Raw genomic sequence first — 26,232 nt, 5'->3', positions numbered from 1 at the left:
GCCAGTAGCTTGCGAAGGATATCCTCGTGACCTATGCCCATCACAAAAGTGTCTCGCAAGGCATCATTCAAAAGTCCCACAAATTCTCACGGTCCCGCAAGCCATCTTAAGTTGGCGACATACTTCGTCACGTCCTGGCCCTCTGGGCGGCGATGTGTGTAGAGGCGATACCTGGCCGTTAAGATGCTCTCCGTTGGTTTGAGGTGTTCCTGAATCAGCGTGTGCAGTTCTGCGTATGATTTCTCCGTTGGTTTCACTGGTGCAAGCAGATCCCTGATGAGGCCATAGACCGTGGATCCGCAGCTGCTCAAAAGAATCGCCCTGCGTTTTCCTTCCAGTGCCTCGCCGTCCAGGTCATTGGCCACGAAGTGCTGGTCAAGCCGCTCAATGAAGGCTTCCCAATCTTCACCCTCTGCATATGTTTCTAAAACACCAATGGCAGCCATGACTGCGTAAAATTTTGCGTTCTGTAACTCGTCGCCAGTTGTTATGTCTGCAATTACCATCGAATAACTCCACGAGGCCTTGTACTGTGTGTAAAAGCTGTGTGACTTCAGTCCATTTAATACAACTGCAAAATAAAGGGCAGCATGGCTGACCGCCTTTTATATGCCCCAGCACACTTGGGCAGGTAACCCCTGGGGTCTCTAACAGCAGCGCCCTCAGGTGGTACATCGTACATAGTTACATAGTGAATACAAAGAGTTTGCATACATGACATAATGGTTGATGGGTCTTTTTGTGACTGGAAGGATGTTTCCAGTGGGGTTCTGCAGGGCTGAGTACTAGGTCCCTTGTTTTTTGTGGTATATATCAATGATCTAGATTTGAATATGCGAGGTATGAGAAAGAAGTTTGCAGATGACACTAAAATTGTCTGTGTGGTTGATAATGAAGAGGAAAGTCATGGACTGCAGGAGAATATCAATCTACTGGTCAGGTGGGCAGAGCAGTGGCAAATGGAATTTAATTCGGAGAAGTGTGAGGTAATGCACTTTTGGGAGGGCTAATAAGGAAAGGGTATACACTTAACACAATCACAATCACTAAGGAGGTGGTACTCAGTAAGATAATGGGACTAAAGGCAGATAAATCTCCTGGACCTGATGGCTTGCATCCTAGGGTCTTAAGAGAATAACGGCAGGGATTGTGGATGCATTGGTTGTAATTGACCAAAATTGCTTGGATTCTAGGGAGGTCCCAGCAGATTGGAAAACACAAATGGTTAGTATGCAGGTACAGCAAGTGATCAGGTCGGCCAATGGTATCTTGGCCTTTATTGCAAAGGGGATGGAGTATAAAAGCAGGGAAGTCTTGCTACAGCTATACAGGATACCTGGAATTCTGCGTGCAGTTTTGGTTTCCATATTTTCGAAACGATATACTTGCTTTGGAGGCAGTTCAGAGAAGGTTCACTAGGTTGATTCCGGGGATGAGGGGGTTGACTTATGAGGAAAGGTTGAGTAGATTATGAGGGGGCTTGACAAGGTGGATGCAGAGAGAATGTTTCCACTGATGGAGGAGACTAGAACTAGGGGGCGTGATCTTAGAATAAGGGGCCGCCCATTTAAAACTGAGATGAGGAGAAATTTCTTCTCTCAGGTTGTAAACTTGTGGAATTTGCTGCCTCAGAGAGTTGTGGAAGCTGGGACATTGAATAAATTTAAGACAGAAATAGACAGTTTCTTAAATGATAAGGTAATAAGGGGTTATGGGGAATGGGCGGGGAAGTGGAGCTGAGTCCATGATCAGATCAGCCATAATCTTATTGAATGGTGGAGCAGGCTCGAGGAGCCGTATGGCCTACTCCTGCTCCTATTTCTTATGTTCTTATGTTCTTATTAAACGGTAGGCCACTTAGAAGTATAGATGAACAAAGGGACCTTGGAATGCTTGTCCACAGATCCCTGAAAGTAGCAGGCTAGGTGGAAAAGGTGGTTAAGAAGGCATACGGAATACGAATTAGCCGAGGCATAGAATACAAGAACAGGGAGGTTATGCTTAAATTGTTTTAATTTAATAAAAGGGTTAGGCCACAGCTGGAGTACTGCGTGCAGTTCTGGTCATCATATTATGGGAAGGATGTGATTGCACTAGAGAGGGTGCAGAGGAGATTTACGAGAATGCTGCCTGGAATGGAGAATCTTAGCTATCAGGACAAATTGGATAGGCTGGGTTTGTTCTCATTGGAACAGAGGAGGTTGAGAGGAGACCTCATTGAAGTGTATAAGATCTTGAGGGGCATGGATACAGTGGATAGCAAGGGCCTATATCCCTTGGTGGAGGGATCAATTACGAGGGGGCATAGTTTTAAGGTGTTTGGTGGAAGGTTCCATCATCATAGGCAGTCCCTCGGGATCGAGGAAAACTTGCTTTCACTCCCAAAGTGAGTTCTTTGATGGCTGAACAGTCCAATACGGGAGCCACAGACCCTGTTACAGGTGGGACAGACATTCGGCGAGGGAAGGGGTCGGTGGGGCTGGTTTGCCGCGCGCTCCTTCCGCTACCTGCGTCTGGCCTCTTCACGTTCTTTGCGTCGAGCCTCAAAGAGCTCAATGCCCTCCTGGATGGACTTTCTCCACCTCGGGCGGTCTGCGGCCAGGGTCTCCCAGGTGTCAGTGGTGATGTCGCACTTTACCAGCGAGGCTTTGAGGGTGTCCTTATAATGTTTCCGCTGTCCTCCTTTGGCTCGTTTACCATAAAGGAGCTCTGCATAAAGCATTTGCTTAGGGAGTCTCGTGTCTGGCATGCGAACTATGTGGCCTGCCCAGCGAAGCTGATCGAGTGTGGTCAGTGCTTCAATACTGGGGATGTTAGCCTGGTCAAGGACGCTGATGTTGGTGTGCCTGCCCTCCCAGGGGATTTGCAGGATCTTGCGGAGACATCGTTGGTGATATATCTCCAGCGACTTGAGATGCCTTCTGTACACCTTACAAAGGCCTTTGACACTGTCAACCGCGAGGGTCTATGCAGCGCCCTCCTCCATTTCGGATGCCCCCAAAAGTTTGTCAACATCCTTCGCCTGCTCCACAATGACATGCAGGCCGTGATCCTTACCAATGGATCTATTACAGACCCAATCCACGTCCAGACTGGGGTCAAACAGGGCTGCGTTATCGCCCCAACCCTCTTCTCAATCTTCCTCGCCGCCATGCTCCACCTCACAATCAACAAGCTCCCCGCTGGAGTGGAACTAAACTACAGAACCAGTAGGAAGCTGTTTAACCTACGCCACCTCCAGGTCAGATCCAAGATCACCCCAACCTCTGTCGTTGAGCTGCAGTACGCGGACGACGCCTGCGTCTGTGCACATTCAGAGGCTGAACTCCAGGATATAGTCAATGTATTCATTGAGGCATATGAAAGCATGGGCCTTACGCTTAACATCTGTAAGACAAAGGTCCTCCACCAGCCTGTCACTGCCGCACAGCACTGCCCTTCAATCATCAAGATCCACGGGGCAGCCCTGGACAACGTGGACCATTTCCCATATCTCGGGAGCCTCTTATCAACAAAGGCAGACATTGATGCGGAGATTCAGCATCGCCTCCAGTGCATCAGTGCAGCCTTCGGCCGTCTGAGGAAAAGAGTGTTTGAAGACCAAGCCCTCAAATCTACCCCCAAACTCATGGTCTACAGGGCTGTAGTAATACCCGCCCTCCTGTATGGGTCTGAGGCATGGACGGTGGAAGGTTCAGAGAGGATTTGAGGGGAGGCTTCTTCACGCTCAGGGTTGTGAGGGTCTGGAACTCACTGTCTGGAAGGGTGGTGGATGCAGGAACCCTCACCACATTTAAAAGGTGCTTGGATGGAACTTGAAGTGCCGTAACCTGAAGGGTTATGGACCTAGAGCTGGTAAGTGGGATTAGACTGGATAACCTCTTGTTGGCTGGCGCAGATACAATGGTAAATACTGCAAGGATTCAAATATTCCAGGGAATCGAATACGGCCTGAATGAGTTTCGTTCGCCTGGATGGATCGAAGAGGAATTTTTCCAGATTTTTTCTACCAATTGGCCTGGGTTTTTATGTTTTTTTGCCTCTCCCAGCAGATTGTAGGAGTGTAGCAAGGGGTGTTGCAGTTGTGTGGAGCAGACTGGTTGGGCCGTCTACTCTTTACCTGTCCGTCATTGTTCATAGGTTTATATGTAACCTTCAGGGCTACTGACCGAGGGCCGTGCGGCTCTTTGTCGGCCGGCGCGGACACAATGGGCCGAAATGGCCTCCTTCTGTGCTGTAAATTTCTACTTTTCTATACCTAGCACAAAGAAGATGGTTGTGGTTGTTGGAGGCCAATTATCTCAACCCCAGGACATCGCTGTAGGAGTTCCTCAGGGCAGTGTACTAGGCCCAACCATCTTCAGCTGCTTCATCAATGACCTTTCCTCCATCATAGGGTCAGAAGTGGCGATGTTCGCTGACAATTGCACAGTGTTCAGTCCCATTCGCAACTTCTCAGATAATGAAGCAGTATTGCACCGACCCTTGATACTCAGTGGCATTACCATCGCCGAATCCCCCACCATCAACACCCTGGGCGTCATCATTGACCAGAAACTTAACTGGACCAACCACATAAATACAGTGGCAACAGGAGCAGGTCAGGGGCTGGGTATTCTGAGGTGAGTGTCTCACCTCCTGACTCCCCAAAGCCTTTCCACCATCTACAAGGCACAAGTCGGGAGTGTGATGGAATACTCTCCACTTCCCTGGATGAATGCAGCTCCAACAACACTCAAGAAGCTCGACACCATCCAGGACAAAGCAGCTGCTTGATTGGCTCCCCATCCACCACCTTCAACACTCACTCCCTCCACCACTGGCGCCCCCTGGCTGCAGTGTGTCCCATCTACAAGATGCACTGCAGCAACTCGCCAAGGCTTCTTCGGCAGCACCCCCCAAATCCACGACCTTTACCATCTAGAAGGACAAGAGCAGCAGGCGCGTGGGAGCACCATTACCTCCAAGTTCCCCTCCAGGTCACACACCATCCTGACTTGGAAATATATCACCGTTCCTTCATCGTCGCTGGGTCAAAACCTGGAACTCCCTCCCTAACAGCACTGTGGGAGCACCTTCACCACACGGACTGAAGCCACTGTGCTGCCAACCTGACCAGTACATTGATGGCCCTGAAATTCCTGCCTCCACGGGTCCGTACTGAGTGTATACCACGCGGTGCACATGTGCCGAAAACCGGATTTTCCGATCTGTCAGGATTGGTCCAAGTCAGCATAGATTTATGAAGGGGAAATTATGCTTGACAAATCTTCTGGAATTTTTTGAGGATGTAACCAGTAGAGTGGACAAGGGAGAACCAGTGGATGTGGTGTATTTGGACTTTCAAAAGGCTTTTGACAAGGTTCCACACAAGAGATTGGTGTGCAAAATCAAAGCACATGGGATTGGGGGTAATATACTGACGTGGATAGAGAACTGGTTAGCAGACAGGAAGCAGAGAGTCGGGATAAACGGGTCCTTTTCAGAATGACAGGCAGTGACTAGTGGGGTGCCGCAGGGCTCAGTGCTGGGACCCCAGCTCTTTACAATGTGCATCAATTATTTGGATGAAGGTATTGAGTGTAATATCTCTAAGTTCGCAGATGACACTAAGGGCAAATGCATGGCAGATGTAGTATAATGTGGATAAATGTGAGGTTATCCACTTTGGGGGCAAAAACACTAAGACAGAATATTATCTGATTGGTGGCAGATTAGGAAAAGGGGAGGTGTAACGAGACCTGGGTGTCATGGTTCATCAGTCATTGAAAGTTGACATGCAGGTACAGCAAGCGGTGAAGAAGGCAAATGGTATGTTGGCCTTAATAGCTAGGGGATTTGAGTATAGGAGCAGGGAGGTCTTACTGCAGTTGTACAGGGTCTTGGTGAGGCCTCACCTGGAATATTGTGTTCAGTTTTAATCTCCTAATCTGAGGAAGGAAGTTCTTGCTATTAAGGGAGTGCAGCGAAGGTTCACCAGACTGATTCCCAGAATGGCTGGACTGATATATGAGGAGAGACTGGATCAACTGGGCCTTTATACATTGGAGTTTAGAAGGATAAGAGGGTTCTCATAGAAACATGCAAGATTCTGACGGGACTGGACAGGTTAGATGCGGGTAGATTGTTCCCGATGTTGGGGAAGTCCAGAACCAGGGGACACAGTCTTAGGATAAGGGGTAGACCATTTAGGACTGAGATGAGGAGAAATTTCTTCACTCAGAGTGTTGTTAACCTGTGGAATTCCCTGCCGCAGAGAGTTGTTGATGCCAGTTCGTTAGATATATTCAAGGGGGAGTTAGATATGGCCCTTACAGCTAAGGGGATCAAGGGGTATGGAGAGAAAGCAGGAAAGGGGTACTGAGGGAATGATCAGCCATGATCTTATCGAATGGTGGTGCAGGCTCGAAGGGCCGAATGGCCTACTCCTGCACCTATTTTCTATGTTTCTATGTTTCTATGTCAAGTTTTAGCTTGACAGATCGCACGCATCTCGGCAGCCAGGACATTCGCATGGGCAAGATTGCGGTATTTACCCATATCTTGCCCAGCGAATGTCCTTAAACTCTTGCGCCTGGTAAAAACAGGCACGTAGCCTACTTTTACTAGCTTAAGAGTTTTAAAACATACAAAAACATATAAAAATAAAACTTTTAATGTTAAAAACCCTGCCCACGAAGGTAAATTTATTTTAAACCATAATTAAAAAACTTTTTTAAAAATCGGAAAATATATTTTTTTCTAATACATTTATTAACTTTAATTTAAATTAATTTTAAATATGATTTTTTTGGTATTTTTTATTGGTGTTTGGGGAAGTTTCTCAATCATAATAATGAGAACTCCAACTTACGGAGTTCCCATTATTATGAATGAGAAAATACTGTACCTGGATTGGCTGCCCAGTGCCATGTGACTCCAGCCTACGGACATACCGACGTGCACGCGCTGCGATGCGCCGGGAGAGGAGGCCTCAGGACCAGGATCACTGGTGGGCACAGCAGCAAAAGGTAGGTGCGCATCTTTTCTCTAGAATTGAGTCGAACGCTGTGAGAAGGAACCGGGATTTCAGAGCCGATATCTTCCTGCAGTCCGCAGCTTTCTTCTTCATTATCAACCACTCGGCCTATTTTCATGTCATCTGCAAACTTCTTAATCACACCCCCAACATTTAAGTCCAAGTCATTGATATATACCGCAAAAAGCAGGGACCCAGCTCTGAGTCCTGCGGAACCTTACTGGATACAGCCTTCCAGTCACAAAAACATCCATCAACCATTACCCTTTGCTTCCTGCCTCTGAGCTAATTTTGGATCCAACTTGCCACTTTGCCCTGGATCCCATGGGCTATTACTTTCGTGACCAGTCTGCCATGTGGGACCTTATCAAAAGCTTTGCTAAACTCCATATACACTACATCATACACACTGCCCTCATCGACCCTCCTGGTTACCTCCTCGAAAAATTCAATCGTTAGGCAGACACGACCTTCCCTTGACAAATCCGTGCTGACTGTCCTTGATTAATCCACGTCTTTCCAAATGAAGATTTATCCTGTCCCTCAGGATTTTTTCCAATAATTTGTCCATCACTGAGTTTAGGCTGACTGGCCTGTAATTACTCGGTCTATCTCTTCCTCCCTTTTTGAACAACGGTACAACATTAGCAGTCCTCCAGTCCTCTGGCACCACACCTGTCACCAGAGAGGATTGGAAAATGATGGTCAGAGCCTCTGCTATTTCCTCTTTTGCTTCTCTTAACAGCCTGGGATGCATTTCATCCGGGCCTGGGGATTTATCCACTTTCAAAGCTGCTAAGCCCCTTAATACTTCTTCTCTCACTATATTTATCGTTTAATATTTCACATTCCTCCTCCCTTATTGTAAAGTCTGCATCGCCCCTCTCTTTTGTGAAAACAGATGCAAAGTATTCATGAAGAATCCTACCCACGTCTTCCACCTCCACACACAGATTCCCTTTATGGTCACTAAGAGGTCCCACTATTTCTCGAGTTATCCTCTTGCTCTTAATGTATATAGAAAACATCTTTGGGTTTTCCCAGATTTTACTTCCCAACATTCTTTCATGCTCTCTCTTTGCTTTAATTGAACCCCTGCACTTCTTATACTCCTCTAGAGGTTCTGCAGTATTGAGTTCCCGGTATCTGCCATAAGCTTCCCTTTGTTTCTTTATCTTACCCTGTATGTCTCTTGACATCCCGGGAGCTCTAGCTTTGTTAGCCCCACCCTTTTTCTTTAAGGGAACATACTTGCTCTGTACCCTCAGGATCTCCTCCTTGAATGCCTCCCACTGCTCTGACACTGATTTGCCATCAAGTAGCCGTTTCCAGTCCACTTAGGCCAAATCCCATCTCAGCTCGGCAAAATTGGCTTTACCCCAATTGAGAACCTTTTTTCCTGGTCCACCTTTGTCCTTTTCCATAATTACCCTAAATCTTATTGAATTATGATCACTAGCACCAAAATGCTCTCCTGCTGATACCCCTTCCACCTGCCCCTCTTCATTCCCACAAACCAAGTCCAGAATCGCCCCCTCCCTTGTTGGGCATGTTACATGCTGGCCAAAGAAGTTCTCCTGAATGACTTTTAGGAATTCTGCACCCTGTGTACCATTCACACTACCTTTTTCCGAGATAATATTAGGGTAGTTGAAATCCCCCACTGTTACAGCTCTATAGTTTTTGCACTTCGCGGCAATTTGCCCACATATCTGTCCTTCTATCTCCCTCGGACTGCTTGGGGGTCTACAGTACACTCCCAGTACTGCCCCTTTTTTGTTCTTTAATTCCACCCATATGGCCTCGTTTGATGATCCCTCTAACATAACATCCCTTCTCACAGCTGTAATTGTTTCTTGAATTGATACTGCCACCCCCCCTCCTTTTTTACCCCCCTCTCTATCCCGTCTGAAAACCCTGTAACCGGAATGTTGAGCTGTCATACCTGCCCCTCTTCCAGCCATATCTCAGTAATGGCTATAATATCATACTCCGAAGTGTCTACCTGTGCTCTCAGCTCATCTGCTTTATTCCCTATACTCCTTGCATTGAAGTATATACTATTTAGTATTGCCAAACTCCCCAATTGTCTATTTTCCAGCCCTTGTTTCCTCTGTCTTTCAAATTCACGTTCTACTTCTACTTCTCTGCTGCCCAATTCCAGATTTGCTTCTCTCCCCACTGAATCTATTCTCCGGTTCCCATCCCCCTGCCAAGCTAGTTTAAACCCTCCACAACAGCACTGGCAAAACCCCCCTGCGAGGATACTGGTCCCGGCTCTGTTGAGGTGCAACCCGTCCGGCTTGTACAGGTCCCACCTCCCCCAGAAACGGCCCCAATGCTTCAGGAAACTATAGCCCTCCCACCTGCACCATCTCTCCAGCCACACATTCATTTTCTCTATCCTCCTATTTCTGTACTCACTAGCACGTGGCACCGGTAGTAACCCGGCAATTACTACTTTTGAGGTCCTACTTTTTAATCTCTCTCCTAGCTCCCTAAACGCTGCCTGCAGGATCTCATCCCTCTTCCTACCTCTGTCACTGGTTCCAATGTGGACCACGATCTCTGGCTGTTCACCCTCTCCTCCCAGAATGCCCTGCAGCCGCTCAGTGACATCCTTGACCCTGGCACCAGGGAGGCAACATACCATCCTGGAGTCACGTCTGCGGCCGCAGAAACACCTGTCTGCTCTCCTGACTATCGAATCCTCTACCACTATAGCTCTTCCATTCTTCTTCCCCCCCCCCCCACCCGCCCCCTCTGTGCAGCTGAGCCACCCGTGGTGCCGTGGACTTGGCTCTGGCTGCACTCCCCAGAGCCACCATCGCCCTCACCGATACTCAGAACAGAGTATCGGTTGGAGAGCGAGATGGACTCATAAGAACATAATAAGAATTAGGAACAGGAGTAGGCCATCTAGCCCCTCGAGCCTGCTCCGCCATTCAATAAGATCATGGCTGATCTGGCCGTGGACTCAGCTCCACTTACCCGCCCGCTCCCCGTAACCCTTAATTCCTTTAAGAGGGAGATAGATCGATTTCTAAAAACAAAAGGCATCAAGGGGTATGGGGAAAAAGCGGGAATATGGTGTTGAGGTAGAGGATCAGCCATGATCATGTTGAATGGCGGTGCAGGCTCGAAGGGCCGAATGGCCTACTACTGCTCCTATTTTCGATGTTTTTATGTTGCTATGCAGGCCGAGCTCACCCACAACAGGCGGGAGGAGGGGAGCCCGACCTCCAGGACCTCACCGCTATCAAGGAGCGAGTGAGTGTCTGTCCCCATGGGCCCAGCAGTCGGAGCGGTGATGGCTGGACAGGCCGAGCTCCCACAGCACACTGACGCTTTGTCAATCAGATGTCCGCTTTCTGCGACACCCCCCCACCCTTCATCCCACATGCCTTACAACCTGTGTCTGCAAAATAACGATGCCCCCTCCTTCTTGCCTTCCTGCCCCCTCCCCAACTGTTCCCCAAACGTGTGTTGCTTTCTGCTTATAGACGATGAACCGAACGAGGAGGGGCGAGGAGGATGTCGGGACGTGTGTGGCCACCGGCCGGGACCCGACCCTAGTGCCCGCGAGTGGGGACACCAGCAACTTCCGGGGCGTCCCAGATCCTGATGCTCCTGGACCCAGTGGCCTGCACCAACGCCCAGCGCGAGGGGAAGCGAGGGGAGCCAGCTCCCCGGAGGGTAAGTCGGCCCAGGAGTCCTGCTCAGAGTCAGGCAGATGAGGATCTCGATTGGGAAGGCTCTGCACAGGGAGTCATCACAGATGCACCAAGAGATTAATGTGCAAAGTTAAAGCACATGGGATTGGGGATAGTGTGCTGACGTGGATTGAGAACTGGTTGGCAGACAGGAAGAAAAGATTAGGAGTAAATGGGTACTTTTAAGAATGGCAGGCAGTGACCAGTGGGGTGCCGCAAGGTTCTGTGCTGGGGCCCCAGCTGTTTACATTGTACATTAATGACTTAGACAAGGGGATTAAAGGTAGTATCTCCAAATTTGCGGATGACACTAAGTTGGGTGGCAGTGTGAGCTGCGAGGAGGATAAGAACATAAGAATTAGGAACAAGATTAGGCCATCTAGCCCCTCGAGCCTGCTCCGCCATTCAACAAGATCATGGCTGATCTGGCCGTGGACTCAGCTCCACTTACCCGCCCGCTCCCCGTAACCCTTAATTCCCTTATTGGTTAAAAATCTATCTATCTGTGATTTGAATACATTCAATGAGCTAGCCTCAACTGCTTCCTTGGGCAGAGAATTCCACAGATTCACAACCCTCTGGGAGAAGAAATTCCTTCTCAACTCGGTTTTAAATTGGCTCCCCCGTATTTTGAGGCTGTGCCCCCTAGTTCTAGTCTCCCCGACCAGTGGAAACAACCTCTCTGCCTCTATCTTGTCTATCCCTTTCATGATTTTAAATGTTTCTATAAGATCACCCCTCATCCTTCTGAATTCCAACGAGTAAAGACCCAGTCTACTCAATCTATCATCATAAGGTAACCCCTCATCTCCGGAATCAGCCTCGTGAATCGTCTCTGTACCCCCTCAGGAGACTCCTGCACTACCTGCCTAGTACTCTTCTTCTGTCTGGTGGTCATCCACTTCCTCTCTGCCTGCACACTCTTAAGCTGCGGGAAGACCACCGCCTGAAACGTGCTATCCAACGAAATTCTCGCGGATGCAGCACAGTGACTCCAGCCGCCGCTCAAGCTCCGAACCGCGGAGCTTTGAGTTGCTGCAGTTGTAGACACCTACATGAGAACATAAGATATAGGAACAGGAATAGGATATATGGCCCCTCGAGCCTGCTCCGGCATTTAATAAGATCATGGCTGATCCAATCATGGACTCAGGTCCACTTTCCTGCCCGCTCCCCATAACCCTTTATTCCCTTATCGGTTAAGACACCTCCAGCACACGTGGTCATCCCGGCTGTGTGAAGCATCCAGGACTTCCCACATGCCACAGGATGTGTTCTCCTCAGGACTGACCTGCCCTGCCAGGCCTATAGTTAATAGACTTGGAAATATCGAGCAGAAATAAACTCTAAAACTTAGCAAAACTCAGCAATCAGCTGATTTAATTCATGAGGTTTTTTAGATTAGAAATATCACTTATCTATGTTTACTTTTTGAATTGATTTTAATCGTCCCCCTCTTCTCTGAATTCCCACTCTTTCCAAATAAACCACTCTGCTTACGTCCACTCCGTTTAAGTCCGCCCTACAGATCACAGTTGAGTGGGGAAAGACCCAGGGCATTGCAGTGTGTGAGTGTGTAACGGTTCACCATCACTGCCGAGAGGCGAAATAGTGAAGGCAAGTAGGGTTATTAGGATAATCCAGTCTAAAACACAGAGCACCATCATGTCCCTGTACAAGACCTCGGTTAGGCCCCATCCAGAATAGTGTACTGTTTTGGTTATCTCGGGTGGTGGGAGATATTGAGGCTTTGGGAAAGGTTCAGAGGAGGCACACCAGATCCATACCGAGTTTAACAACAGGCTCAGGGGTACATTGCTCCCATTCTCTTGGCCACTTCCTCTTTGTGCTTGTTCCTCATTTGATGCCTCTCCTTTGCCTCACTGGGATCTCCCAGCACCTTTCACCTCTTTCCAGCTTTTCTATCAAGACTGTCGGACATTCTGCCCACGATGACCTATCTGTGACGGGAGCCAGCGACCCCGATTCTTCACCTCCGCCAGCAGTTGTTCTGTTCGATCAAGGGCTTTGTTTACCAGCCACTGCTCAGTCTGAACTCAGTCAGCTTCAGCTGTGGCACACTCGCCTCTGAGTCAGAAGGTCGTGGGTTCAAGTCCCACTCCAGAGACTTGAGCACAAAAAGCTAGGCTGACACTCCCAATGCAGTGCTGACGGAGTGCTGCACTGTCGGAGGTGCCGCCTTTCGGATGAGACGTTAAACCCAGGCCTGTCTGCTCTCTCAGGTGGACGTAAAAGATCCCATGGCACTATTTCAAAGAAGAGCAGGGGAGTTATCCCCGGTGTCCTGGGGCCAATATTTATCCCTCAACCAACATCACTAAAAACAGATTATCTGGTCATTGTCACATTGCTGTTTGTGGGAGCTTGCTGTGCACAAATTGGCCGCTGCGTTTCCCACAGTACAACAGTGACTCCACTCCAAAAAGTACTTCATTGGCTGTAAAGCGCTTTGAGACGTCCGGTGGTCGTGAAAGGCACTATATAAATGCAAGTCTTTCTTTCTTCTTTCCGATGAAGGGTCTCAATTCTCTGCATGTGCGCTGTGCGGACCCGCTGTGGCTTTCCAGCATTTTCCATTTTCATTTCAGATTAGCAGTTTGCTTATTAATCTTTACTTGGAACCATGTGACCCAGATATTAATCTTCTCATTTTATGTAAGCCTTTTTCCATTCTCTATGAAAGATAAAATCACTTAATCGCCTAAACACTGACTTAATGTTGGAAACCTGGAGTGGTTGAAGCGGATAGCATCGAGGTATTTAAGGGGAAGCCAGATAAGTGCACGAGGGCGAGGGAGTTGAAGGAGATGGGGACAGGGTAAGATGAGGTAAGGAGAGAGGAGGCTCATTTGGACCATAAACACGGGCATGGACTAGTTGGACCAACTGGCCTGTTTCTGTGGAATCGAACTTTTTATTCAATACAAAGCGATTCATTTATGTACAGACCCTGGGGCAAATTGACTCGGGGGAACGGGGGCAGATTCTGGGTGATAGTGCTGGGATTTACTGCCTGGACCAACTTGTTCACCCAGTGACCAGCGAGCATCCTGAGTAACACGGCTACAATCTTTCACAACGGACTGACTGCGTGCCCGAGGGCCAGTGAACCTCCACGTTAAATCACTTCAGAATGCACCACTGTCAATAACTCGTCTGTTTGATCTGGAGGTCACATCTCAGCCTTTAATGGCCCTTCGGTTTCTGACTCGCCAGAATCATTGAGGGAGAAACTAACAAAACTTACATTTATATAGCAACTTTCACCTCAGGACACCCCAAAGCGGTGTAGTCACTGTGGTACTGTGGGAAACGCAGCAGCCAATTTGCGCAAAGCAAGCTCCCACAAACAGCAATGTGATAATGACCAGATAATCTGTTTTAATGGTGTTGGTTGAAGGATAAATATTGGCCAGGACACCTGAGGATAGCTCCCCTGCTCTGTTTTCAATAGTGTCATAGGATCTTTTACGTTCACCCGAGAGAGCAGACGGGGCCTCAGTTAAATGTCTCAACCGAAAGACGGCACCTCCAACAGTGCAGCGCTCCCTCAGTAGATTCCCTCCAACAGTGCGGTGCTCCCTCAGTACTGCCCCTCCGACAGTGCAGCACTCCCTCAGTACTGCCCCTACAACAGTGCGGCACTCCCTCAGTACTGCCCCTCCGACAGTGCTGCACTCCCTCAGTACTTCCCCTCCGACAGTGCAGCGCTCCCTCAGTACTACCCCTCCGACAGTGCAGCGCTCCCCCAGTACTGCCCCTCCGACAGTGCTGCACTCCCCCAGTACTGCACTGGATTAGGTGCTCAAGTCAAGTGTTGGGTTCCCACCGGTGTCACCACATGATGATCAGCTGGTGTCAGGAATCGGGGGTGTGGGGGGGAGCAGAACTGGAAGTCTGGGGAATGGGGTGTCTGGGGAATTGGGTCACGTGATCGGGCATCACATGGTCAAATGTCATGTGGTCGGAGCATCACGTGATCAAGCCTCCTGGAATGCCTCGAACCAGAGACGGAAATCCTGAGATAAGTGATTCGCGCCATGGAATGCCGGCCTGCAATCAATGTGTAAAACGGAATGGAAACATTCTGACCTGTGCCCGTGATGTTCTCCTCGCACGAGATCCAGATTCCGGTGTGGAATGTTCGGAAGGTGAAGCGGTCATCGCCCATTTCCCAGCTGTACTCACGGCTTCCCGCGCTGGCGTTCTCCCCGCCCTCCACGTCTGGTGAAATGGTACAGTACGTGGTCCTGAGCTGGGTGCACAGTGGCTTCGGCACTTTCTGCGTCCCCACACACCAGTAGGTGCTGATCAGGGACGTGGCCGACAGACTCACAGCGAGGAAGTTCAGCACGAAGGATACCTTGTCACGGTTCATGGACAACCAAGCCATTGTGTGCCCTGCAACACACACACACACACACACAGCCTGGGTCAGGAGCATCAAATCACAGTCCATCCACCAAAGTCCGAGCGTACGGCCATTTATACACAGTCCCTTACTTTATGCCTCGGGGCTTCATATTAGATGAGTGTGTAATTCGGAGACATTCCCTGAATTAGTGCCTGGCAATTCTAGGGCTCAGTGATTGCCCTCTCACCCCTCAGGCAAAAGGTCTTGGGTTCAAACCCCACTCTAGCAACTTGAACCCATAAACCAGTGCAGTGCTGAGGGAGTGCTGCACTGTCGGAGGTGCCGTCTTTCAGATGAGACGTTAAACTGAGGCCCCGTCTGCTCTCTCAGATGGATGTAAACGATCTCATGGCACTATTTCGAAGAAGAGCAGGGGAGTTATCCCCGTTGTCCTGGCCAATATTTATCCCTCAATCAACATCACTAATAAACAGATTATCACATTGCTGTTTGTGGGAGTTTGCTGTGCGTGAATTAGCTGCTGCATTTCCTACATTACAGCAGTGACTACACTCCAAATGTGTCCTTGGCTGAAAAGCACTTTAGAATGTTCTGAGGTCACAATTTAACCCTTTTATCCCCAGTACCATTCTGGTGAATCTGCGCTGTTCCCTCTCCGAGGCCTGAGGGACGGAGCCCAGACTGAACACAGCTCTCCAGATGACCAGAGCCATAACTGTGGTACAACTTCCACACCTTTGTATTGCAGCCCCCTTGAGGTGAAGTTTAACATTCTATTGACCTTGTTAATTATTTTGTACCTTTCCACTAGCTGTTACACTGTCTTCTGGAATTGGGGCCCTCAATCTCTCTTCACCTCCATAGTTCCTGCTTCTCACCATTTAGAAAATACTCTGATCGATCTTGCTCAGGGCCGAAGTGGATGACATCGCCCTTCCCCACATTGAACTGCATCTGCCACAGCTTTGCCCACTCACTGAATCTCTCGATGTCCCCTTTGCAACTTTCTGCTCCCATCTACACTATTCACCGTGTCACCTAACTTGGTGTCATCAGCACACTTGGATATCCAGCTCTCTATTGCTCCATTCAAGTCATTGACAAATATAGTGACAAGCTGAGGCCCCAGTACTGATCCCTGGGGGACATCACCAGACACATTCTGCCAATTGGAGTACAAAGCCATTATCTCTACTCTCTGATTCCTACTCCTGAACCAATCCCTACCATGTCAATAGGTTGCCTCCAATTCCATGTTCTTTCATGTTTGTTAACAGTCTCTCATGTGGAACCTTGTGGAATGCCTTCTGGAAGTCCATGTAAAAATTTGGGGCGTGAGGTGCTTATATTTTTCGCACTTCTCAACCCATATAAATAACATCCATGGACACTCCTTTATCTGCCACATTCGTGACCTCCTCCAAAAAATTCAACTAGGTTCGTTAGACGTGTTTTGCCCTTTGCAAATCCACGCTGGCGCTGATCAGCTCATAATTGTCCAACTGTGCAATCATTCTGTCGCTAATAATAGATTCTGGTAACTTCCCCACAACAGACTGATCGGCTGATAACTTCCTAGTTTATTTATCCTACCCTTCTTAAATAGTGGAATGACATCGCATTAAACATCAGCAACCACCTGTAAGATAAGTCATTCAGGTTTAGTTGTCCTTCATAAGAACTTAAGAACATAAGAAATAAGAGCAGGAGTAGGCCATACGGCCCCTCGAGCCTGTTCCACCATTCAATAAGATCATGGCTGATCCGATCATGGACTCGGGTCCACTTCCCTGCCCGCTCCCCATAACCTCTAATCCCCTTATCGTTTAAGAAACTGTCTACTTCTGTCTTAAATTTATTCAATGTCCCAGCTTCCACAGCTCTCTGAGGCGGTGAATTCCACAGATTTACAACCCTCTGAGAGAAGAAATTTCTCCTCATCTGTTTTGGCGGCCCCTTATTCTAAGATCATGCCCCCTAGTTCTAGTCTCCCCCATCAGTGGAAACATCCTCTCTGCATCAACCTTGTCAAGCCCCCTCATAATCTTATTCGTTTCGATAAGATCACCTCTCATTCTTCTGCGAGATGCCTAGGTCATTTCAAGGTGAACTGAGGTGTTTAATCCCTCGCGATCGGTTCCGTCATCAAATAATCAAAATCAATAATCGAAGGCAAACAGAAATACGTTCCTGTCACACTCGGCTGTTGCTGGTTCTCCAGGTTGCCCTGTACATGTTCTGTACTTCACCATCGCTGCCCCAATTCACATCTCACTGCTTAACCTTCCTTTCCCTGTTCTGTACTCCACGTCTTACAATGCGCTGAGTTCTACCCCAGCTAACACAGCACCGACAGGGATCGGAACTGGGACCTTCTCTACTCCAAACTGATGTTACCCACGAGGGAGGGGTTCCCCAATCACAGTGGTTTATGGGGGGGGGGGCAGACAGCATAAGGGGAATACTCACTGGAGAAGGGTTTCCGAGTCACTAATTCCCATTCATCTTTCTTGTCCTATGAGGAGAGATTGAGTAGACTTGGCCTATATTCTCTACAGTTTAGAAGAATGAGAGGTGATCTCATTGAAACATATAAAATTCGTACACGGCTCGACAGGGTAGAGGCAGGAAGGATGTTTCCCCGGGCTGGACAGTCTAGAACCAGGGTCACAGTCTCAGAATAAGGGGTCGGCCGTTTAGGACTGAGATGAGAGAAACTTCCTCACTCAGAGGGTGGTGAATCTTTGCAATTATTTACCTCAGAGGGTTGTGTAGGCTCAGTCTTTGAGTAAATCCAAGACAGAGATCGATAGAGTTTTGGATATTAAGGGAATCAAGGGATACGGGGATAGTGCAGGCAAGTGGAGTTGAGGTCGAAGTGCAGCCACGATCTCATTGAATGGTGGAGCGGGCTCATAATTCTTATGTTCAAAGGTGCATTATGGAAGGGGGGGGGGGCGGTGGCTAGGGGTGTTAGTCACTGGGGGAGTTAGTGACTAGGGGTGTTAGTCACTGGGGGAGTTAGTCACTGGGGGAGTTAGTCACTGGGGAAGTTAGTGACTAGGGGAGTTAGTGACTAGGGGAGTTAGTCACTGGGGGATTTAGTCACTGGGGGAGTAAGTCACTGGGGGAGTTAGTCACTGGGGGTGTGAGACACTAGGGGGAGTTAGTCACTGGGGGAGTAAGTCACTGGGGGAGTTAGTCACTGGGGGTGTGAGACACTAGGGGGAGTTAGTCACTGGGGGAGTAAGTCACTGGGGGAGTTAGTGACTAGGGGAATTAGTCACTGGGGAAGTGAGACACTGGGGGATTTAGTCACTGGGGGAGTTAGTCACTGGGGGGATTTAGTCACTGGGGGGAGTTAGTCACTGGGGGGAGTTAGTCATTGGGGGAGTTAGTGACTCGGGGCGTTAGTCACTGGGGGAGTTAGTCACTGGGGGAGTTAGTCACTGGGGGAGTGAGACACTAGGGGGATTTAGTCACTGGGGGAGTTAGTCACTGGGCGGAGTTAGTCACTGGGGGAGTTAGTGACTAGGGGAGTTAGTCACTGGGGGAGTGAGACACTGGGGGAGTTAGTCACTGGGGGAGTGAGACACTAGGGGGATTTAGTCACTGGGGGAGTTAGTCACTGGGGGGAGTTAGTCACTGGGGGGAGTTAGTCACTGGGGGAGTTAGTCACTGGGGGGAGTTAGTGACTAGGGGAGTTAGTCACTGGGGGGAGTTAGTCACTGGGGGGAGTTAGTCACTGGGGGAGTTAGTCACTAGGGGGAGTTAGTGACTAGGGGAGTTAGTCACTGGGGGAGTTAGTCACTGGGGGAGTTAGTGACTAGGGGAGTTAGTCACTGGGGGGAGTTAGTCACTGGTATGTTAGTCACATGGGAAGTGAGACACTAGGGGGAGTTAGTCACTGGGGGAGTTAGTCACTGGGGGAGTTAGTCACATGGGGAGTTAGTCACTAGGGAAGTTAGCCACTGGGGGAGTTAGTCACAAGGGGAGTTAGTGACTAGGCGAGTTAATCATTGGGGGAGTTAGTCACTAGGGGAGTGAGTGACTAGGCGAGTTAGTCACTGGGGGAGTTAGTCACTAGGGAGAGTTAGTCACTCGGTGGAGTTAGTCACTGGGGGAGGTAGACACTAGGGGGCGTTAGTCACTGGGGGAGTTAGTCACTGGGGGAGTTAGTCACTCGGGGAGTTAGTCACTGGGGGGCGTTAGTAACTGGGGGGGTTAGTCACTGGGGGAGTTAGTCACGAGGGGGAGTTAGTCACTGGGGGAGTTAGTCACTGGGGGAGTTAGTCACTGGGGGAGTTAGCCACTGGGGGAGTTAGTCACAAGGGGAGTTAGTGACTAGGCGAGTTAGTCACTGGGGGAGTTAGTCACTAGGGAGAGTTAGTCACTCGGTGGAGTTAGTCACTGGGGGAGTTAGACACTAGGGGGTGTTAGTCACTGGAGGAGTTAGGCACTGGGGGAGTTAGTCACTCGGGGAGTTAGTCACTGGGGGGCGTTAGTCACGAGGAGGAGTTAATCACTGGGGGAGTTAGTCACGAGGGGAGTTAGTCACTCGGGGAGTTAGTCACTGGGGGAGTTAGTCACTCGGGGAGTTAGTCACTGGGGGGCGTTAGTCACGAGGAGGAGTTAATCACTGGGGGAGTTAGTCACGAGGGGGAGTTAGTCACTGGGGGGAGTTAGTCACTGGAGGGAGTTAGTCACATGGGGAGTTAGTCACTAGGGAAGTTAGCCACCGGGGGAGTTAGTCACGAGGGGAGTTAGCCACTGGGGGAGTTAGTCACAAGGGGAGTTCGTGACTAGGCGAGTTAATCATTGGGGGAGTTAGTCACTAGGGGAGTGAGTGACTAGGCGAGTTAGTCACTCGGGGAGTTAGTCACTGGGGGGCGTTAGTAACTGGGGGGGTTAGTCACTGGGGGAGTTAGTCACGAGGGGGAGTTAGTCACTGGGGGAGTTAGTCACTGGGGGAGTTAGTCACTGGGGGAGTTAGCCACTGGGGGAGTTAGTCACAAGGGGAGTTAGTGACTAGGCGAGTTAGTCACTGGGGGAGTTAGTCACTAGGGAGAGTTAGTCACTCGGTGGAGTTAGTCACTGGGGGAGTTAGACACTAGGGGGTGTTAGTCACTGGAGGAGTTAGGCACTGGGGGAGTTAGTCACTCGGGGAGTTAGTCACTGGGGGGCGTTAGTCACGAGGAGGAGTTAATCACTGGGGGAGTTAGTCACGAGGGGAGTTAGTCACTCGGGGAGTTAGTCACTGGGGGAGTTAGTCACTCGGGGAGTTAGTCACTGGGGGGCGTTAGTCACGAGGAGGAGTTAATCACTGGGGGAGTTAGTCACGAGGGGGAGTTAGTCACTGGGGGGAGTTAGTCACTGGAGGGAGTTAGTCACATGGGGAGTTAGTCACTAGGGAAGTTAGCCACCGGGGGAGTTAGTCACGAGGGGAGTTAGCCACTGGGGGAGTTAGTCACAAGGGGAGTTCGTGACTAGGCGAGTTAATCATTGGGGGAGTTAGTCACTAAGGGAGTGAGTGACTAGGCGAGTTAGTCACTGGGGGAGTTAGTCACTAGGGAGAGTTAGTCACTCGGTGGAGTTAGTCACTGGGGGAGTTAGACACGACGGGGCATTAGTCACTGGGGGAGTTAGGCACTGGGGGAGTTAGTCACTCGGGGAGTTAGTCACGAGGGGAGTTAGTCACCAAGGGGGAGTTAGTCACTGGGGGGAGTTCGTCACGAGGGCGAGTTAGTCACTGGGGGAGTCAGTCACTGGGGGAGTTAATCACTGGGGGAGTTAGTCACTGGGGGAGTTAGTCACTGGGGGGCGTTAGTCACGAGGGGGAGTTAGTCACTGGGGGAGTTAGTCACTAGGGGGAGTTAGTCACTCAGGGAGTTAGTCACTGGGGGAGTTAGTCACTGGGGGAGTTAATCACGAGGGCGAGTTAGTCACTGGGGGAGTTAGTCACTGGGGGAGTTAGTCACTGGGGGAGTTAGTCACTGGGGGAGTTAATCACGAGGGCGAGTTAGTCACTCAGGGAGTTAGTCACTGGGGGAGTTAGTCACTGGGGGAGTTAGTCACTGGGGGAGTTAATCACGAGGGCGAGTTAGTCACTCAGGGAGTTAGTCACTGGGGGAGTTAGTCACTGGGGGAGTTAGTCACTGGGGGAGTTAATCACGAGGGCGAGTTAGTCACTGGGGGAGTTAGTCACTGGGAGAGTTAGTCACTGGGGGATTTAGTCACGAGGGGGGAGTTAGTCACTGGGCGGAGTTCGTCACTGGGGTGAGTTAGTCACGAGGGGAGTTAGTCACTGGGTAAGTTAGTCACGAGGGGCGTTAGTCACGAGGAGGAGTTAGTCACTGGGAGAGCTAGTCACGAGGGGGAGTTAGTCACTGGGGGAGTTAGTCACTGGGGGAGTTAGTCACGAGGGGGAGTTATAGTCACTGGGGGAGTTAGTCACGAGGGGGAGTTAGTCACTGGGGGAGTTAGTCACGAGGGGGAGTTAGTCACTGGGGGAGTTAGTCACTGGGGGGCGTTAGTCACTGGAGAAGTTAGTCACCGGGGGAATTAGTCACTAGGGGAGTTAGTCACGCGGAGAGTTAGTCAGTAGGGGAGTTAGTCACTGGGAGAGTTAGTCACTGGGGGAGTTAGTCACTGGGGGGAGTTCGTCACTATTTGGAGTTAGTCACTCGGGCAGTTCGGCACTGGGGGAGTTAGTCACGAGGGGAGTTAGTCACTGGGTAAGTTAGTCAGTCGGGGAGTTAGTCACTGGGGGAGTTCGTCACTAGAGGAGTTAGTGAGTTGCTGGAGTGAGTCACTGGGGGAGTTATTCACGAGGGGAGTAAATCACTGGGCGGAGTTAGTCACTATTTGGAGTTCGTCACTATGGGAGTTAGTCACTGGGGGAGTTAGTCACTGGGTAAGTTAGTCACGAGGGGAGTTAGTCACCAGGGGGGAGTTCATCACTGGGGGGAGTTCATCACTGGAGGAGTTAGTCACTGGGGGATTTAGTCACGAGGGGAGTTAGTCACTGGGTAAGTTAGTCACAAGGGGAGTTAGTCACTAGGGAAGTTAGCCACCGGGGGAGTTAGTCACTAGGGGAGTTAGCCACTGGGGGAGTTAGTCACAAGGGGAATTCGTGACTAGGCGAGTTAATCATTGGGGGAGTTAGTCACTAGGGGAGTGAGTCACTCGGTGGAGTTAGTCACTGGGGGAGTTAGACACGACGGGGCGTTAGTCACTGGGGGTGTTAGGCACTGGGGGAGTTAGTCACTGGGGGGAGTTCGTCACGAGGGGAGTTAGTCACTCGGGGAGTTAGTCACGAGGGGAGTTAGTCACCAAGGGGGAGTTAGTCACTGGGGGGAGTTCGTCACGAGGGCGAGTTAGTCACTGGGGGGCGTTAGTCACTGGGGGAGTTAGTCACTGGGGGGCGTTAGTCACTGGGGGAGTTAGTCACTGGGGGAGTTAGTCACTGGGGGGCGTTAGTCACGAGGGGGAGTTAGTCACTGGGGGAGTTAGTCACTAGGGGGAGTTAATCACGAGGGCGAGTTAGTCACTGGGGAGTTAGTCACTGGAGTAGTTATTCACTGGGGGAGTTAGTCACTAGGGGAGGTAGTCACTAGGGGATTTAGTCACTGGGGGAGTTAGTCACTGGGGGAGTTATTCACTTGGGGAGTTAGTCACTGGGGGAGTTAGTGACTAGGGGAGTTAGTCACTGGGGGAGTTAGTGACTAGGGGAGTTATTCACTCGGGGAGTTAGTCACTGGGGAGTTAGTCACTGGGGGGAGTTAGTCAGAAGGGGAGTTAGTCACTAGGGGAGTTAGTCACTTGGGGAGATAGTCACTAGGGGTGTTAGTCACTGGGGGGAGTTAGTCACGAGGGGAATTAGTCACTGGGGGAGTTAATCACGAGGGGATTTAGTCACTGGGGGGAGTTAGTCACTGGGGGAGTGAGTCACGAGGGGAGTTAGTCACTGGGGGAGTTAGTCACAGGGCGAGTTAGTCATCGGGGAGATATTCACGAGGGGAGTTAGTCACTGCGGGATGTCGTCACTTTGGGAGTTCGTCACTGGGGGAGTTAGTCACTGGGGGAGTTAGTCACAAGGAGTGTTAGTCACTGGGGGTCTTCATCACTGGGGGGAGTTCGTGACTAGGGGAGTTAGTCACTGGGGGAGTTAGTCACAGGCCGAGTTAGTCATCGGGGAGATATTCACGAGGGGAGTTAGTCACTGGGGGAGTTAGACACTGGGGGGAGTTAGTCACTGGGGGAGTTAGTCACTAGGGTAGTTACTCATTGGGGTAGTTAGTCACTAAGGGAGTTAGTCATTGGGGGTGTTAGTCACTCGGGGAGTTAGTCACTTGGAGAGTTACTCACTAGGGGAGTTAGTCATGAGGGAGTTAGTCACTGGGGGAGTTATTCACTGAGGGAGTTTGTCACTAGGGGTGTTAATAACTGGGGGGTGTTAGTCACTAGGGTAGTTAGTCATTGGGGGAGTTAGTCACTGGGGGAGTTAGTCACGAGAGGAGTTAGTCACTAGGGGAGTTAGTCACTAGGGAGTTAGTCACTGGAGTAGTTATTCACTGGGGGAGTTAGTCACTAGGGGAGTTAGTCATTGGGGGAGTTAGTCACTGGGGGAGTTAATCACTGGGGGAGTTATTCACTTGGGGAGTTAGTCACTGGGGGAGTTAGTGACTAGGGGAGTTAGTCATTGGGGGAGTTAGTCACTGGGGGAGTTAGTGACTAGAGGGGTTAGTCACTGGGGGAGTTGGTGACTAGGGGAGTTAGTCACTGGGGGAGTTAGTGACTAGGGGAGTTCGTCATTGGGGGAGTTAGTCACTGGGGGAGTTAGTCACTGAGGGAGTTATTCACTCGGGGAATTAGTCACTAGGGGAGTTAGTCACTGGGGTGAGTTAGTCAGAAGGGGAGTTAGTCACTGGGGGAGTTAGTCACTGGGGGAGTTAGTTACTGGGGGAGTTATTCACGAGGGGAGTTAGTCATTGGGGGACTTAGTCACTGGGCGAGTTAGTCACAAAGTGAATTAGTCACTGGGGGAGTAAATTCCTGGGAGGAGTTAGTCACGAGGGGAGTTAGTCACAAGGGGAACTATTCACTAGGGGAGTTCGTCACTGGGGGAGTTAGTCACTAGGGGTAGTTAGTCACTGGGGGAGTGAGTCACTCCGGGGAATTAGTCACTGGGGAAGTTAGTCACAGGGGGAGTTAGTCATTGGGGAGTTATTCACTGAGGGTGTTAGTCACTGGGGGAGTTAGTCCATAGGAGGAGTTAGTCACTGGGGGAGTTAGTCACTGGGGGAGTTATTCACTGGGGGAGTTAGTCACTGGGGGAGTTATTCACTGGGGGAGTTAGTCACTGGTGGAGTTAGTCACTGAGGGAGTTTAGTCACTTGGGGAATTAGTCACTGGGGGAGTTAGTCATTAGGTGGTGTTAATCACTAGGGGAGTAAGTCACTCGGGGAGTTAGTCAGTAGGGGAGTTAGTCACAAGGGGAGTTAGTCATTGGGGGGAGTTAGTCACAGGGGGAGTTAGTCACTGGGTGAGTTAGTCAAAGTTAGTCACTAGGGGAGTTAGTCACGAGGGGGAGTTAATCACTGGGGGAGTTAGTCACTGGGGGAGTTAGTCACAAGGAGTGTTAGTCACTGGGGGAGTTAGTCACAAGGAGTATTAGTCACTGGGGGTCTTCGTCACTGGGGGGAGTTCGTGACTAGGGGAGTTAGTCACTGGGGGAGTTAGACACTGGGGGGAGTTAGTCACTGGGGGAGTTAGTCACTAGGGTAGTTACTCACTGGGGTAGTTCGTCACTAAGGGAGTTAGTCATTGGGGGAATTAGTCATGAGGGAGTTAGGCACTGGGGGAGTTATTCACTCGGGGAGTTAGTCACTAGGGGTGTTAATAACTGGGGGGTGTTTGTCACTAGGGGAGTTCGTCACTGGGGGAGTTAGTCACGAGGGGAGTTAGTCACTAGGGGAGTTAGTCACTGGGAGAGTTAGTCACTGGGGGAGTTAGTCACGAGGGGAGTTAGTCACTAGGGGAGTTAGTCACTGGGGGAGTTAGTGACTAGGGGAGTTAGTCACTGGGGGAGTTAGTGACTAGGGGAGTTAGTCATTGGGGGAGTTAGTCACTGGGGGAGTTAGTGACTAGGGGAGTTAGTCACTGGGGGAGTTCGTGACTAGGGGAGTTAGTCACTGGGGGAGTTAGTGACTAGGGGAGTTAGTCATTGGGGGAGTTAGTCACTGGGGGAGTTAATCACTGAGGGAGTTATTCACTCGGGGAGTTAGTCACTAGGGGAGTTAGTCACTGGGGGGAGTTAGTCAGAAGGGGAGTTAGTCACTGGGGGAGTTAGTCACTGGGGGAGTTAGTTACTGGGGGAGTTATTCACGATGGGAGTTAGTCATTGGGGGACTTAGTCACTGGGCGAGTTAGTCACAAAGTGAATTAGTCACTGGGGGAGTAAATTCCTGGGAGGAGTTAGTCACGAGGGGAGTTAGTCACAAGGGGAACTATTCACTAGGGGAGTTCGTCACTGGGGGAGTTAGTCACTAGGGGTAGTTAGTCACTGGGGGAGTGAGTCACTACGGGGAATTAGTCACTGGGGAAGTTAGTCACAGGGGGAGTTAGTCATTGGGGAGTTATTCACTGAGGGTGTTAGTCACTGGGGGAGTTAGTCCCTAGGAGGAGTTAGTCACTGGGGGAGTTAGTCACTGGGGGAGTTATTCACTGGGGGAGTTAGTCACTGGTGGAGTTAGTCACTGAGGGAGTTTAGTCACTTGGGGAATTAGTCACTGGGGGGAGTTAGTCATTAGGTGGTGTTAATCACTAGGGGAGTAAGTCACTCGGGGAGTTAGTCAGTAGGGGAGTTAGTCACAAGGGGAGTGAGTCATTGGGAGGAGTTAGTCACTGGGGGAGTTAGTCACTAGGGGAGTTAGTCATGAGGGAGTTAGTCATTGGGGGAGATAGTCACTGGGTGAGTTAGTCAAAGTTAGTCACTAGGGGAGTTAGTCACGAGGGGGAGTTAGTCACGAGGGGGAGTTAGTCACTGGGGGAGTTAGTCACAAGGAGTGTTAGTCACTGGGGGTCTTCGTCACTGGGGGGAGTTC

General features: G+C 50.2%; 1 protein-coding gene across 1 annotated transcript in view; it reads right to left on the bottom strand.

The window, feature by feature from the left end:
* The window catches only part of LOC139230263 (germ cell-specific gene 1-like protein), a 34,544-nt gene extending 19,399 nt beyond the window's left edge, over positions 1 to 15,145 (bottom strand). The window contains exon 1 of the mRNA XM_070862093.1: positions 14,845 to 15,145. Coding sequence (XP_070718194.1) covers positions 14,845 to 15,145 — 301 coding nt within the window. The remainder of the gene's footprint in view (positions 1 to 14,844) is intronic.
* Positions 15,146 to 26,232: the final 11,087 nt, after the last annotated feature.

This window comes from Pristiophorus japonicus, chromosome 19 (assembly GCF_044704955.1).
Source record: "Pristiophorus japonicus isolate sPriJap1 chromosome 19, sPriJap1.hap1, whole genome shotgun sequence".
NCBI classification, from domain to species: Eukaryota; Metazoa; Chordata; class Chondrichthyes; family Pristiophoridae; genus Pristiophorus; species Pristiophorus japonicus.
The sequence above is the reverse complement of the archived record's forward strand: the minus strand, read 5'-3'. Positions and strand labels throughout refer to the sequence as shown.